Below are 17805 nucleotides of genomic sequence, written 5' to 3' on the forward strand. Positions count from 1 at the left end.
GGTTCATCGTGACTTCCTTACTCTTCTATGTAATGCTTCTATTTATAAAGCCCAGGATCCCATTTGCCTTTTTAACCATTTTCTCACCTGTCCTGTCAGCTTCAATGGTGTATGTTTATATACCATCACATCATTCTACTTTTTTATTCAGTTTTGGGATCTTGGTGTCATTGAGAAGCCTAATAATTATTGTCCATCCCTTGTGCTTGAGAAGGTGGTGGTGAGTACCTTCTTGAACTGCTGAAATCCTCTGGCAACAGTGTTTCCAGAAGTGCTATTAAGTTGGGAGTCCCAGAGCTTAGACCCAGCGACAATGAAATGGTAACTCCCAGGAAATTACTTCTAGGGGATTCAACGATGGTGACCTCAGTGAATGTCAAGGGTAGATGATTAAGATAAAATATCTTTATTAGTCACATGTACATCAAAACATACAGTGAAATGCATCTTCTTTTTTTGCTGGCACAAATGTTTGTGCCACTTATCAGCCCTTTTCAAATCGTATCCTCTCCTCATTCTTCCTACCAAAAGTTAACATTTTGTATTTCTCACCATTAAACATCTTTATCACCTGTTGGCTCATTCCATCTTCCTGCCTTTATCTCCTTGAAATTTATTACTAGCTTTCTCACAGCTTATTACACCTTTGTATCACCTGAAAATTTAGAAATTATGCCCTGTACATGCAAGTCCAAGTAATGGTCCTAGTACTGACCCTGAGGAAAGTCCCCTGTCCACTGTCCTCCATCTAACATCCTACACTATTACTCGCTATTTCCTGTTTAGCCAATTTTCTATCCATGCTCCTTTTATTTTGTGGTCTTCAATCTTGATGACCAGTCTATTATTTGGCATTATATCAAATGCCTTTTGGAAGTCAAGATGTATCACATCAACTATATTTCCCTCATCAACTTCCTATGTTTCCTCTTCAAAAAATTCAATCAAGTTAATTGGAAATATTTTGCCTTGAACAAATCTATGCTGGCTAATTAATCTGTACTTTTCCAAGAATCTTCTAATCCTGTCCCTGATTGTTGTTTCTCCAAATTTCCCACTATCAACATTAAAATGAAGCAAAAACCTGCATGCCTTTTGAGAATCATGCACCAGCATCACCGGATCCTTCAACATAAAAAGATATGAACATAAGTAACTATTCAGACTGCAGACTTTTTTTATCACATGGGTGATCTTTGTCCTAACTCAACTTGCACACATTTTCTTACTACATTTGGTTAACAATATCTAGTAGCCTGAAATCTAAAATTAAAAATTGATCCAGCATCAACTGCCATTTGCAGAGAGAGTTACAACTTACTACCACCCACTAATACCTTCACTTCCAAAAGGCCTGATTCTACTTTTTAGTCTAATTCTAGATTCCCTGGTGGATGGCCCTTGGTGTGCAATATGGTACTGGTTGTGCTTTCTACTCCACTTTTGGAATTTGGCTCCATTTACACAGTGGCACAGCTAATAGAGATGCTGCCTCATGGCTTAAGTGACCAGGGTTTGATCCTGACCTCTGGAGCTGTCTGTGTGGAGGTTCTTCCTGTGACCACATGGATTGCTCACAGATGCTCTAGTCTCCTCCCACATCCCTAAGGAATACAAGTTGGTAGTTTAATTGGACATAGTAGATTACTCTTAATGTTCAGGTGAATGGTGGAATCTGGGAGAAGTTGTGGGGATAAATATAATGGGATTAATGTAGGAATAGTGTAAATGGATACTTGATAGTCAGTGTGGATATGATGGGCCAAAGGGTCTGTTTCCTTGCTGTATGACTCAATGTCTCTATGTCTAATTTTCATGGAACCAAATTTTGGAAGTAGGATAGAACTTGCAGTCACTATCATGCAATGCATTAGTGCTACAGAGCAGCATGAATTTTGAGATAAACTCAATTCCATCCACTCTGTCAGTTTCCCTTAATAGCTTGAAAATTTTGATTGTCACCCCTTAATCTTCTACCTTGCAGGTAATATAACCCTTATTTGTGTAGTCACTTCTCAGAATTTAACCCTTGGAGTATTATCATGGGACATCTATGCTCTCCCATGGTCTATACATCCTTAGTAAGTTGTAGTACCCTGAACTATTCAGTTTTTAAGGCAGGGTCTAACCAAGTTTTTGTATAGCCATAACATAACCTATATCTCCTTGTATTTCCGGTCCTCTAAGTATAAAGATCACCATTCCACCAATATTTTTTATTATTTCAGAATATCTTCATGACATCCTAATGTTCTCTGTACATGGATCTTCAAATCTCTTTGGACTATTATTGCTTCTAGTTTTTCCCTGTATATTTGAACCTGTACCATTATTTCACTGATTGTGCTTGAAGAAACTTGAAACTTTGTGATCAGAGCTTCTGGTATTTTCTCTATAATATACTTAATTAACATTTCCAACTCTCCTTATCCTTCGCATTTTGCACCACTATATTATTTACCGATGTATCACTTTAATTTTTGAAAGACAATGCAGATACTAACCTCAAAAATATGCTCTGGTACCTCTCTTTCATATGGTGGCACTTGCTTATAGCAACAATATTCAGGAACTCCAGAATTTCTATGAACCAGTAGACGAAAACGTCTAGACATCTCCAGTTTTTCATCTGTTACAAAATTAAACTCATCTTGTATTTGCTGTAATCTAAAGTATTTGGGGACACTTTGACCTTCTTTAGTCACATACTGTCAGAAAGAACAAAAGTATAAATTACACCTTAGAACCTAATCTTGTTTAGTAGAAAAATAATGATACCTGACAGTTATGGCCCATTGAAAAGTTTAGACAATACTTTATTTAACAATTAAAAGTAATATAGTTGCCGAGAAATTTAATCGCATAGTGCTTTATTTTTTCAACAGCATGTAACTGAAAATTAATTTACTATACAGTAAGTCTTGCTTCCAATCATTTCCAATCAACTCATACCAATTATACAAATATAGAGTTGGTCATGCTGCATGGAAGCATGCCCTTGAGCCCACAATCTGTGCCAACAATTAAGTACCCACTTACATTAATCCTACACTAAACCTATTTTTTATTCTCTCCACATTCTTATCAACTCCCCCCAGATTTCACTACTCACCTACACACCAGACACAATTTACACTGGCCAATTAACCTACCAACCTGCACATCTTTGGGATTTAAAAGGAATCCAGAGTACCTGGAGGAAACCCATCTGGTCACATGTGTTCTGAGGCTGGGGTGGGGGGAGTTGATGACAATTTGGTCCAAATTAAAAACGAGATTAATGCAGGATTAATAGAATCGAGTGGTTGATGGTTGGCATGGACTTAGTGGATTTAAGGGCCTTTTTCCGTGCTGTATGGCTCCATGAATTCTATAACATGCAAACTCAATACAGACAGCACCAGAGGTCAGGATTGAATACGGGTTGCTAGAGCTGTGAGGCAGCAGCTTTACTAGCTGTACCACTGCACCATCAAGTTCAATCAGTACTTCCAGGTTGAGTCACTTTTACAACCCCAATACAATTTCAGTGCCATGGTTACTTGCAATTTTTGGAACATTGCAGGAGTTCTTAGATAACATTGCCTGGGTATGCCTGTTGAGGGGCTAATGGAACAATGTGGTCTTAATCCCACAGTGCTGGCTTGTGATACCCACAGAGAAGTGAGAAACCTCCCTAAATCCACCTCCCCACACCAAATGCATCTCCACAACTCAGCAGGTTGGCCAAATGCCCCTAATCCAATGACCTGTGGTCCCACAAGCCCACAATTCCCCTCCTCTTTCTTTCCAATTCTGAACTCCCTCCACCATATTAAACCCATCTCTTCCCGGAGTGCTCCTGATTCTGGCCTCCCCAAAGACAGTCCTAATCCTAGGCTTGCTAAACACCCAATAACAATTGACAGCCACCCCAAACCTCTGAAGTCTATGGCTAGCTGATCCCTAAGTATTCACTCATATGCTCAACTCAATTCCAATGTCATAGAGTCATAGAGAGATACAGAACAGAAACGGGCCCTTCAGCCCATTGAGTCTGCACCAGTGTAAATAACCTATTTTATACTAATTCTACAGTAATTCCTTTTTTTCTTCTCCCCACAATCTCCTTAGCTCCCCCCCCCCCCCCAGATACTACCAGTCATCACACTAGGAGCAATCCACAGCAGCAAAGCAACCCACTGATCCACATGTGCTTGGGATGTGGGAGGAAACCTGAGCACCCGGAGGAAACCCCCATGGTCCCAGGAAGAATATGTGAATTCCACACAGATAGCACCCAAGGTCAGGACTAAACAAAAGTCTCTGGCACTAGCACAGTGGCTCTACTAGCACAATCTGAAATATCCCTAACCATTCACAAGCTGGGGATCAGCACTGACCAGAAACAGATCACTAGCTCAACCAGGCTTGGGTTGACTTCCTGAGGAGGCACATTTTCATGCACAAGTATGTGAGGTGGCTGTTAATGTGTGATCTAGGACTTGGGCCTCCATTGTAAGTGACTTCAGATCAGTGGGACATCAGCCAAAATGGCCTCAGTTCTCTGCATTAATGGAATTCTGCACACCCTTTAAGGTGCTCTGGAATTTCTGAGCAATGATGGACCATATGTTTTGAAAGTATACGGATAATTATTCTGCTTCGTCAAACAACACAACTAATTTTATACTAACCTTAATCACATGCATCAAATCTAAATTCTGGGGATCATTGGGGTCAATTCTAGCTTTCTTTGCCCAGTTAGCAAGTTTCTGCAAATTATTTATCCGAGACATTCCAATCGAAGCAATAGCATCCATGCTGAAATTAAATGGAGAAGAGAGCCGTTTCATCATTTTTGTTTCATCTTATGCCACAGACAAGTCTGATAAATTTACAGAATGCCTTGGGCATTTGTTTTAAAACATTTCAGTTTTTACAGCATGAAAGTTTCCTTTGTATATTGACTCTAGTAAAATTAGATAAAGGATTTGGAGCTGAAATTCAGGACCCTTTTTGAATAGCCATTCTGTAACACAAATAGAAAGTGCAAGATTCAGAAAACAATTCAGGATCTACTTATGCCAAATCTGTTTGTAAATTGCCTACATTTACCTCTCAATGACAGCTTCTGGAATTTTGAGTGTTCGTTGAAAAAAAACAGCACACAGTGAAATCGTTACATGACACTGCAGCATTACAAGTATTATATTGATAAATTCTATACTATGGACTAAAATTTACTGCTAAGTATTGGCAGTTCTGGTATGAGACATTTAAAAACAGATGAAATATATTTAAGCAATTAAAATCATCAAAAGTATTTAAAAAAACAACTTAAAGGAACCTTAAAATGCATTTCACTGAAGTAAATCTGCTAAAAGAAAACAAATCACTTATCTTCCCTTCATTTTTACACCTAGGTCAGTGACTTAATTCAAGTAAAATGAGGCTGCACTCAAAGTGTATATCACCCTCAGCTCAGTTTACTGAGCTTTGCCACTGAGCTCAGTGCTGAGTCAAACATCAGAGTGGGTGGTCAGATCTGGCCAAATATTTCCTGTACAACATCTCTCCCACAAAACAGTAAGGCATTGATTTTGGTCATCCAGTTCTTTGACACTATTTATCTGTTCTGATGATGACACTTTCAACACCAAGCTTCTGAGATTTATTTTCTTTTCCCTTATCCCTGGATTTCCTTCCAAGGTTCTCAAACATGACTGTTCCATTTAAGATAAGATAAGATCAGATCAGATCAGATCAGATCGGATCGGATCTTTATTAGTCACATGTACATTGAAACACACTGTGAAATACATCTTTTGCGTAGTGATTTTGGGGGGCAGCCCGCAAGTGTCGCCACGCTTCCAGCGCCAACATAGCATGCCCATAACTTCCTAACCCCTAGGTCTTTGGAATGTGGGAGGAAACCGGAGCACCCGGAGGAAACCAACACAGAAACGGGGAGAACGTACAAACTCCTTACAGACAGTGGCTGGATTTGAACCCCAGTCACTGGCGCTGTAAAGCATTGTGCTAACCACTATGCTACCATTCTTTGCTCTTACCTCCTCTTCTACTAACCAGATCCAAGATGGGGATCACCTTTGTTCTCATCCTCCACCTCACCAGCCTTCACATTCACTAATCATCCTCTATAATTTCTGCCAGTGATGCCATCATCAACTATCCCTTCCTCAACAACAATTCATCCCTTTTCAGCATTCCAAAGGAACTGTTGCTTCCATGATTCCCTCATAAATTCATCCATTTCTATCAGCACCTTCTCACTTTCTCATGCATCCACAGGGGACACAATACTTTTTACGTCTTCTATTCTTACAGTCCAAGTACAGACATTGGCTAATATTATTATGAGTTAAGGGTTTTTCCTTGTCCTTTTTTTTACCAAACAGCTTCGGTCTTGGTAGAGGGTTTATATTTTTTTATATAATAAAATTATTCCAATTTATTCGTTATTAATCAATTATCATTTTTGATTACCAATATGGGGTATTGTGATTTCAAGTATGATTTAACACAATGTATTTAGTAGTATTTTATCCCCTTTCTGATTCATGTATTCTGTATTTTCTTTGTGGAATTAATAAAAATATTGTAAAGGAAAAATGGAATGGATAGAGCATTAATTAGATTGAACATAGAACAGTACGGCACAGTATGGGCCCTTCGGCCGATGATATTGTGCCGACCTATATAAACTTTCCCTACAATCAATCTAACCCTTCTCTCCTACACAACCCATAACCCTCCATTTTTCTTACATCCATTTTCCTATCCAAGAATCTTTTAAATGTTCCTGTTGTATCAGCCTCTACCACCACCCCCGGCAGTGCGTTTCAGGCACCCACCACTCTCTGTGTAAGGAACCTACCACTGACATCTCCCCTAAACTTTTCTCCACACACCTTAAGCAGATGTCCTCTGGTATTGGCCACTGCCGCCCTGGCACTGCGCACTGCTGTCCACTCTATCTATCCCTCTCGTAATCTTATACATCTCCATCAAGTCGCCTCTCATCCTCCGTTGCTCCGAAGAGAAAAGCCCTAGCTTGCTCAACCTTTCCTCATAGGACATGTTCTCTAATCCAGGCAGCATCTTGGTAAATCTCCTCTGCACCTTCTCTGAAGCTTCGACATCCTTCCTATAATGAAGTGACCAGAACGGAACACCTTAAGTGTGGTCTAACCAGAGTTTTGTAAAGCTGCAACATTAGCTTGCGGCTCTTGAACTCAGTCCCCGACTAATGAAAGCCAGCACACCATACACCCGCTTAATAACCCTATCAACTTGCACGACAACTTTGAGGGATCTATGGACTTGGACCCCAAGATCTCACTGTTCTTCCACACTGCTAAGAATCCTGCCATTGACCTTGTACTCCGCCTTCAAGTTCAATCTTCCAAAGGGTATCACTTCATACTTTTCCAGATTGAACTCCACTTGCCACTTCTCCGGCCAACTCTGCATCCTGTCTATATCCCGTTGTAACCTATGACAACCTTTTACACTATCTACAACACCTCTAACCTTTGTGTCATCTGCAAGCTTATTCCAGACATTTATAAAAATCACAAATTGGAACCAAGGATGGATCCATCAAAGGATTGAAAACAGATTGAATAAGAATTGGGAAGTAATTCAGTGATACAGAGTCAATAATATTTCAAAAATGTTTTTAAATTTTAAGTATTGCTCTTTGTTTAAATTAAAAATCACTTTGGTCCACATCTATTTACCTTTCTTTATAGGTTTTTGGCTTTGGCGCAGGTGGTGCAAGGGCAGTGCCATTCTCATCTACTCCCCATGATACAGAGTACAGTAATTTTCCAGATGTCAGTAGCAAACACTCTTCAGATTTCCTTTCATCTAACAAAAATGGTGTATCTATACACAGAAAATAAGTCAATTGTTGGATTGGGCAAAATATTAAACATTGACTTCAGTATATCAGAGTTATGAAAATAACTTTGCACAGATTATTCATCAGATATCAGATCTTGAAATGCCTTCAACACAATCCAGGGAAAAAATTCCAACATCATAATCCTGGTGAGCAACTCTCTTCCCTGGAAGGAAATGTTGCAAGATTGACCCCTGATGACCATACTTATCTCCATACATAAAATTTAAGAAAAAGGAGATCTGAAGGAACAAAATCGATAGAAAGAGGTAATAGTGTCGATGTAAGAGCAACAGAATAATGTGCCTATCTTTGTGCCGTGTTTTCTTGAATCCTGGCAAACCTCAATGCACATATTGATATGTAAGTAAGAGATGATTTCATACCTCTTTAGAGAGCACCCATGACCTTCCTAGTATAAAGGCATGCTACAAATTGGAACATGTCATTACAGCTACAGTATCAGCCCACAAAACTGCACAGACAAAGAAATATATACACAGTGTCACCTTAAGAGCCTCCAGGAAAAAAAATCCTTAAATGGATCTATGACTGCAGCATGCTACATTTTATTATTAGGCTTTTGAGTTTCCACAAATATTGCTCTTCAATGAGTTGCAGTTAGGAGACCTGCTGACTTGATATCCTTGTTATACAGGGTCTCCTGGTAAGGTTCATTTTTTCCCTCCAACTTCACATTTTGTTGTGTTTGCTTTATTCTTGTCATGTTGAAGGTCCAGAGGAATTGCAGCCAAGCCTTGCAGCAAAACAGAAAGGCTAAAGTTGAGGAAAGAATTCTAACTTCAGGAACAGCACTCCCTGAAGAATTTGGAAAGATTGAGTAGTTTGCCTCATTCACTATTTGCATATTCAATTAATTTATTTTTTTGTTTATGAAGTTGGTGGTATTTTCAAGTGAGTTTCTTTCTGGCACCTGCATAGCCAGAAAGATAGCCTTCACTGGGGGAAAACCAGACAGTTGAAAGAAGTTGGTGTCTTGCTCTCTTATTAAAACCCATGTAAAGCCTAATGAACTCTGAAGTACTCCTGAAGAGATCATATATCATCTGAATGATGGACTGACACAGTGTTTGTTGACTATTGTGAGCAATGTCATGAGAGATAACTTAAAAAAAGGATCTATAAAAAATTGAAACTGTTGTCATCTTTACAGCTAGGCAATGGATGAAAAGAATGCAGTTCACATTTCAATAGCTGGTACATCATAGTTACTGTGCTTGTAAGTTATAACTCTTAGATATTGTTGATATTGCTTACAAATACAGATGGGGCCTCTATGGTTGATAGTGTCGTGGTTTGCCGAGGTTCAAGACTGACCAGGAGACGCAGAAGATTCTTCAGGAGGTTAAACCTTTATTTGCAAACAAAGGCTGTGACGGTCAGAGAGCTAGTCACCGATCGCCCCCGAACACAGCTCACGGCCCCTTTTTATACCCCTTCCTAGCTCCATTAGCATAGCTTAATCACTTTAGTTTCTACTACATATTTACATCTTATCACAGATCACATGTCCTTCAACCTAGTGTATTTCGCCACAATTGTTTTCTAATCTAGTTACAATGCGCTTGTATTTTGCCACAGTTATCTTCTGATCCCTAGTTATCTCTGCAGTGCAGAGTGCCTTAGCTATCTCTACAGTGAAGACATTGTTACTGGGTGCCGAGTCATGCTTAGGTTGCTGCTCTTGCATCACCCTCGGATCACCTGACTCTCCCCGTGTGCGGGCTTTCTCTTCCCTTCAATGAAGAAGAAGGAGCCAGCACCATCTTGGGCACAGAACAGATTATGAGTGGACATGTGTGTGCAGCCTTTATTTTCCATATATTCTATAATAGAAGCCATCGTGTAGATACATATGAGTTGGTAGTATAACAAGTATATTTTATATTACTCTGATTTCCAGCATTCCTACTACTAATTCCCTTCAACCATTCGGTTCTTGAACCAAGCAGCAAAACCCTAATCACCACTACAGTTTAGCAACACTACGACATTCTGATCACTTTGCTCTAAAATGAATTTTTTTTGTTCTAACTGTATTATTTTCTTGTAAAAATTGTGTATAATTTATGTTTAATCTATGTTTTTCTTGTGAATCCTGCTTATACAGTATGACGTTCTGTGCCTGTGATGCTGCTGCAAGTAAATTTTTCATTGCACCTGTACTTGTGCATATGATAATAAACTTGACTTTGACCTCTGGTGTGCATTCTCTTTCTCAAAGCACAAGAAAGATGGTATTCACAAATTAAATGATTCTCCTTAGACTGTCAATGAAAATTAGCAAATACATTACAATATCTATATTGTAATGCTTTTATGTCATTTTCAGTTAATATTAATGATCCTGGATTATTACTATTGCGGCCTACCACTTTACCAAATTTTTCCCAGGCACGAGACACTGCTCAGGAATAGTATTTTCACTTGCATAGTGGCAGAAATTTCAGGAAGAAACAACTAAGCAGTTAATCAGGGAAATCGTGTGCTCAACTAAATCTGTACACATCAATACATGATTTGTGTAGACAGTATTGCATATTACAGTGTCACTAAAGCAAAATCTTGGTAGCAAAGTGGACAACCTGCAGAAAATACAAAAATACAAGCTTCAATATCAAATGCCATCAAAGGGAAACCACAAGAAATGACAGGAAGCAAACAAAGCATAATAAAATAGACATAGTTACACTGGATATCTGCTGAATTTTCTTAAGCATGTCAGTATAAGTAGTGTACTTTGTTAATGGATTAGAACTACAAAGCACTCACTACATATTGGGTTGCAATATCAAGTCAAATGGACTTTAATGTGATAAAGTGGAAGAGGCAATGATATTTCAACAGGGTGATTTAATATTAACGTCAGTCTCAAGTCTCCTGTTCAGGTAGACATAAGATCCCACTTTCTTAATATCAAAGGAATATATAGGATTTCCCTACAGACTTGCCCAACACTTACCTGTTAATTAACATTACCAAAATTGACAAGCCAAGAAATTATTTTGTGTATCTTATTTCAGGGATGATGATGCCTTAAAGACTGACTTGTTTGGGACAAGTCTATCCTCTCCCTCCTTGGGTTCTGACTCCTGACTCGGCTCTTGTAGTCATATGTACATGAAGCATGGCTCTCTATACCTACAGTAACAGGCCAGGCAGCTTATAGTAGAGATAGTTCATGACCCACAATCCAGAAATTGTCTGAAAGTTTAATATCCCAGCATGCTTATGGACCATCCAAAAGACCCTGTGCAAGCAATGAGGACAGTAAGGGTTTGGGGAGGGGTGGGTGGGGTAGCAGTGGGGATGCAGGGAGGCATGTATTTGCTGAATTTTTTTCAGATCTTTTCTTCACTGCCCTCCTGTAATTTTTTGACTATCCACTGTAACATTGTGTTGGGCAGGGCTCTAGGGAAATCCTAAATACAGTATTTCTTTGAGACTAAGAAAGTGGGATCTTTTATGTCTACCTGAACAGGAGACTTAAGTCTGACATCAGTATTCACAATACAATAATTAGCAAGGCTCCATATGTCTGATTTGTTTTCTTGATAACATAGTTTATTTTCAGCAGCTTCTGACTATCAGAAACAGCACTCATCTAAGAACCCCTGCTGTATGTCTGAAGGATTTGCTTGTTTCATGTCAGTATGCCGTTAGCAAATTTTGACCTGGAGACAAAGGTAGGGAAATTTAAAGGTTGGTCTTCCTACCTAAAATGTAAACCTACTGGGAATATAAAATTTCACTGAAATTTCCATCCCATCTGAAACACCATTGTAAGTACTAAAATTGTATTTTCCCACATAAAATTTAACCCCATTTTGAATATGTAATTCCATTGAAATTGCCTTCACACCTAAAACTCTAGGTCCACCCTCCACTTCTCAAGAGACAGAGTTACATATGTTATTGTTGTGTGTTGTATTTTCCACAACCTAGTCAACAGGAGAGTTCAGCCCTTGTCAGTGGCTCTCTTGAACAATCAGAGGTATGAGATTAGGAAGAGCAACATTACACATGACAGGTGCCAGAGGATAAAGGTCAAGTGACAACTTCTCTGATCACCAGTCAAGGTCTATCTCATTATCTTCTGATTCTTCTGAAGACATCATGCAATAGGCTCTGCACTGTCACGCATGTCTATCCAGGATGGAACTAAGAAGCCACACGGAACAACAGCCATTTATTATCATTTGACAAAGGCTCACAGCAACAGATCAATATACTCTACTCTTCAACTCTGATACATCTTTTAAGCAGAAACTCCAGAAGGACTACATTCATATCTGCAGGAAAATGTTCCCACCGGACATGTGGAATGCTTCCACTGATTACTGTAGCAATACAGTATCCCCAAAATAATTTTCAACAAAATGGTCAAAAGCTTAGCCACTTATTTGGACAATATCTGCTGTGGTGATCATTGGGAAGGCATCTGATGGAAGACTGAGTTGATAAATGATGGGAAACTGTCTAGGCATTTAAAGAGTGCTATTTGCTTTAATAGCAAAACTTGAGTTTGAAAGAACTATTGACCAACGTCAGTCAAATGCAAATAAATCATTATTCATGTTCATCAATGTTCTTTAAAAAGCTCAACTGTCATTTCAAGTGACTTCCCTAATATTTACCAAACACAGGCATACTGGAGTCTGTTTGCATTAAGTGATAAAGGCAAGAGGAGGAGAAAACATTGGAAGATATTTATTACAGTAAATCATCTGACATTCAGCAAGGTATCACAAGCATCGGTTACAATCTGAACAAGACCCAGACAGGGAACTTACCTGGTGGATATTAACCTATAAACCAAGCAATAGGTAAGAAAGCAAAAAAAAAACTGCAGGTTTCAGAAATCTGAAATAAACAAAACGTTCTGGAAATACTCAGCAGGTCAGGGAATATCTGTGGTGAGAGAAGAGTTAACATTTCAAGTCAGTGGCATTTTATTAGAACAATAGGTTGGTTTGCTTGCTGTAGTGATAAATACAGAGTTTGTAATCACTTTGCCTTCATCTATCTATGTTCAGGCAATAGTTGGCCACCCCTCTCTTTAACTTCATTAATCAGCAAAGCTTAAGGTGAGGGACAATTGCCATGTACTTCTTGAGTGTGAAATGAGGGAATTTGATTCCAAAGCTACAAGAAGCAAATATGCAACTTCCTATTATGGAACACAGGAGACATTTGCAGCATTACTCCATTCAAGATTCTTCTTTGTGAGGAAGAATGGAAATGTGCCTTAGTTGTTGTCTCTCATTTGATTTCTGAGATTCTTCAATATAGTCCATACTTTCATTGACCTGAAATAACTAAGTGAAGAATAAAAATTATAATAAGGCATGGCATTGTAGGATGCACTAATTTTTTTCTCAGGCTGCGCACTATTTATGCACCACTGGATTACAGGCTCACATTGTAAATGGATTAAGGTTATGGGTAAACAAATTATTAAATGTGATACTGCAGGTCAGCAAAAAAATTAAAAATGCCAACTAAGTACTGGGATTTATTTCATGGACTGAAATTTTTAAAAAATGTAAAGTTACATTAATCATGTAAGAGTCTTGCCACACCACATTTATATAGATATGATCTCTGTATTGAAAATGGGCATACAAGCACTGGTGAAAGTGAAAAAAAAAATTTTCAAAGTTGCAATATGGTACAAGAATTGAAATATTGCAGCTAATGATAAAAAGGAACAGGTTGGGGCTTTATTTCTTAAAAGAGGGGAGTCATGGAAAAGTCTTGATAGAGATCATTAAAATTATGAAAGACTTGATCAGGATAGATGTGGAGAGAACCTCCACTTGTGGAGGCGCCAAACAGAAGGGCCTAATAACCGTGTATATCCAACAAGAAATAGCTGCCTTTTTTTTAACTCAGTGTTAGAATGTAAAACTCATTACTGCAAGATATGATTGTGGTAAATAATTTAGATGCTTTCAAAAGAAAATGTCTAGAAAGATACATTGAAAGGCTGCAATGGGTAGATAGGATGGGAGAGGCTTATGAACACCAGAGAAGTCAAACTGAGCATCTTGTTTCTATGGTATATATTCTATAATTATATATAATATTGCAGGTAGTCTGCATTGGCCTTAACAGGAGTGGATGAACTGTTTCCAGCATTTAGGTTCCCATATTTCCATGTTGTGATTTGTAGAATCCTCTGTTCATGCCACCATATATTAAAATTCCTGAAACAAAATCATTCAGTTACTTCAACAATAGAATTATTTGCCTTTCTGAATTTGGTACCCAGGTGTCTTTTTCCTTACTTTCATTAAATTTGGAGAAGGGTAACCTCACCCTTTGGCAAGGTGCTATTTCTTCCTCTTCCTCCATCTCCAGTTATTCCTGCCAACATGTGCTGTATACATCATGTACTACCCTGCATCTGATGATCTAACTCTTCAGTAGGATATCTATGCATCTGCTTCCCAGAATATCCCATCTACAAGTAAGAGGTTCAGTGATTGCTCCTGGGTTTAACTACAGCATCTCTGCAATAACTCCAATGGTTGGAAAGACGTCAGTGTTTGAAGGAAATTCTTGGCCATAAGTATTGAACAGTTGTCTTTGGTATTCAGCTGATGAACCACACCTGATGTGAGTCAATCCATATGTTAGTGAGCATGAGAGTGTTTAGGAAGCAGTAGTAAAATTTCCAAAGCCCTGTGAAGTCATCAAATCTCTTACTATTCTACTTTTTACAACCATATGCAATTCACAACCTACTAGACAGAATGAAATAAAAACACTTCCATGGTGGAAGGTTTATAGAACATAGAACACTACACCACAGTACAGGCCCTTCAGCCCACAATGTTGTGCCAACATTTTATCCTGCTTTAAGATCTAACCCTTCCCTTCCACATAGCCCCCTACTTTTCTAATCATTCAGGTGTCTATCTAAGAGTCTCTTAAATGTCCCTGATGTATCTGCCCCCACAACTTCTGCCAGCTGTGCATTCCACACACCCACCACTCTCTGTGTAAAAACTTACCCCTGACATCCCCCTTATACCTTCCTCCAATCACCTTAAAATTAAGTCCCCTCGTGTTAGCCATTGTCACACTGGGAAAAGGTCTCTGACTGTCCACTCGATCTATGCCTCTTATCATCTTGTACACCTTGTATCATCTTGAGAACGAGAAGAAAGATTAAGAGATTAGGTGAGAAAATGAAAGACTTTCACATTGAGGAGTTCAATGCCTGACAGGTAGTAGAACGAGATTCAATCATCACCTTCTAAATAGAATTGGATAGATACTCGAGGGAGAAAAATCTGCAAAGCTACAGGGAAAGAGCTGGGGAAGGGGACTGACTTTTGCCAACTACTGGCATTGGTTTAATGGACTGCATGGTCTCCTTATGAGCTGTAACATTTCTAGGATTCCTTGATCCTATCTTATCTCTGAAGGACAGAATCTCATAAGATTGTGAACATCGACTTTTTTTTATGTATTGTTTTGTGTGTGGAAAAGAAGCAGGAATAGAAACATTGACAAGGTTTAAATCAATCTATCTACACCATATGTGAAAACGCACATAATGGGGTTGTGAAAGGAGAAATGTGCAACATGTAGATTCAAGCTATAAGCTCAGACTTCTGACAGTCCTTAAAAGAAACGAAGAAGAATACGTGCAGTTATTTTAAGCAAGTTTGTGCCAGCAGCATTCATGAATACATTTCTCATTTTGTTAGTTAAAATTCAGAGGAGAATCCACACCATGCCCTGGGCTGAAACCTAATGCCAAGTAAATATTGGAAATATTAGAAGGAAGTAAAATAAATAATCCTTTGCTTTGTATTTCATAATGGATGTCTTCATGAATTTACTTCTCTGGTATTTCAATGCTTGCAGTTATACTTACTGCTTCCAACTCCTTCATGGTTAGTTACAACTATCTCATCACTACTGAATTCTATCTCTTCCAAAACAGCAGTACTAGTAATCATGGTTACTTCAGGAATTGGTATGTATAGTTTTGCCAACATATTCATCTTTGTGTTTACTAATTCATAAATCTATAAAATAGAAAGACATAAAATTATTAGCAGATGGAATGATTTTTGCTTTTATTAATCATTTAAATCAAAATCCCTTTACACTATCCACAATGCAGACAATAAATCAGTCTCAGAGTAGCTTGTATAGTTGCTGAAAAACTGATGGTAATGGATATAAAATGGCAACATGGCTATACAAGGGTAGAAATTTGTCCTCGGTCCCATGATTAAATAAATGTATACATATGGTTCACTGAAAGAGAAACATGCATAGGCTACTAAATTGCATATTTAATGCATGTAATCAAAGGGGTGTGGGGAAAAGACAAATTTCTAGCTAAGTTCTTTCCTTACACTATTTTACAGGGTATACCCAAAATACAGGTGTACATATAAAAAAATTGGTGTATATATAAAAAAATTGTGAAATAGATGCTATAAAACACACGAATTCTAAATTGGAGTCATATCTACTCGAGATTTCCTTTGTTTAAATGAACACAAACACTAATTCAACATATTCATAAGTAGGCAGCAATACGCTATTGCAGTAACCTTCTAAAGGAAAGTCATTAATATTATAACTGCATCGGATCCAAACTGTTTTTCCTAGTGCCTCAGGTGTCTGAAATGTGATATACAGACAGGGTGGCTGAAAAAGCAGGCAAATCAGTTGTTTGTGAAACTAATATAGCAGAGATCTCCCAAATGTGTTATTTCAAGATTACCAGCTGTGACAGAGAACATATTCTTGACACAATTACGTGGCTTTGGGTGTTCATTTCTCTTAGATGAACAAGAATTATGCTGCTGTGGCAAGGGATTAAAACTTAAACCAATGCCCAAATTTTGCAGGTTTTTTTTAACAACTTCTGCACATGGAAGATAGAATTGTTTTATGCCATCATATCAGAACTGGCTGGAAAATGCTGGCAGTTCAACACTGTTTACCAACATTTCTCTAAGTAACTGCCAAAGAAATTCAGGATCCCCACAGAAATCCTAGATTTGTTGGCAATTCTTAAACAGCAATTTCCTGACTAGAGTTTGACAGTGGACACCTCACGATCTGCCTGCTAAACCTAGGTTAGACTAATTTAATAGATTGCATTTGATGTTTCTGATGTGGTCTTCTCTACAATGGGGAAACCAAGTGTAGATTGAATGACAGCTTTGCACAAAACCTCTATTCAGTCTGTACAGGTGATCCTGAGCTTCCCTCCCACATTGCCCTCCATTTTTCTATCATTCATGTGCCTATCTAAGAGTCTCTTAAATGTCCCTAATGTATCTGCCCCCACAACTTCTGCCAGCAGTGCATTCCACACAGCCACCACTAAAAAAATTTACCTCTGACATCCCCCTTATACCTTCCTCCAATCACCTTAAAATGACGTCCCCTCGTGTTAGCCATTGTCGCCCTGTGAAAAAAAAGTCTGATTGTCCACTCGATCTATGCCTCTTATCATTTTGTACACTTCTATCAAGTCACCACTCATCCTCCTTCTCTCCAAAGAGAAAAGCCCTAGCTCACTCAACTTATCCTCATATGACATGTTCTCCAATCCAGGCAACACCCTAGTAAATCTCCTCTGCACCCTCTCTAAAGCTTCCACATCCTTCCTATAATGAGGTGACCAGAACTGAACACAACATTCCAAGTGTGGTCTAACCAGAGTTTTATAGAGCTGCAACATCACCTCATAGCTCATGACCTCAATACCCTGATTAATGAAGGCCAACACTCCATACACCTTCTTAACAACCCTATCCACCTGCACGGCAACCTTGAGGGATCTATGGACGTGGACCCCAATATCCCTCTGTTCCTCCACACTGCTAAGAGTC

The 17805-nt window shown here is 38.6% G+C and overlaps 1 protein-coding gene across 1 annotated transcript in view; it reads right to left on the bottom strand.

Moving 5' to 3' along the window:
- Positions 1 to 17805, bottom strand: part of LOC127576923 (protein CC2D2B-like) — a 126693-nt gene that overhangs the window by 37753 nt on the left and 71135 nt on the right. Inside the window, exons 19-22 of the mRNA XM_052027747.1 lie at positions 15822 to 15975; positions 7746 to 7893; positions 4677 to 4803; positions 2505 to 2708 (exon numbers count right to left, since the gene is read on the bottom strand). Coding sequence (XP_051883707.1) covers positions 2505 to 2708; positions 4677 to 4803; positions 7746 to 7893; positions 15822 to 15975 — 633 coding nt within the window. The remainder of the gene's footprint in view (positions 1 to 2504; positions 2709 to 4676; positions 4804 to 7745; positions 7894 to 15821; positions 15976 to 17805) is intronic.

This window comes from Pristis pectinata, chromosome 12, assembly GCF_009764475.1.
Source record: "Pristis pectinata isolate sPriPec2 chromosome 12, sPriPec2.1.pri, whole genome shotgun sequence".
NCBI classification, from domain to species: Eukaryota; Metazoa; Chordata; class Chondrichthyes; order Rhinopristiformes; family Pristidae; genus Pristis; species Pristis pectinata.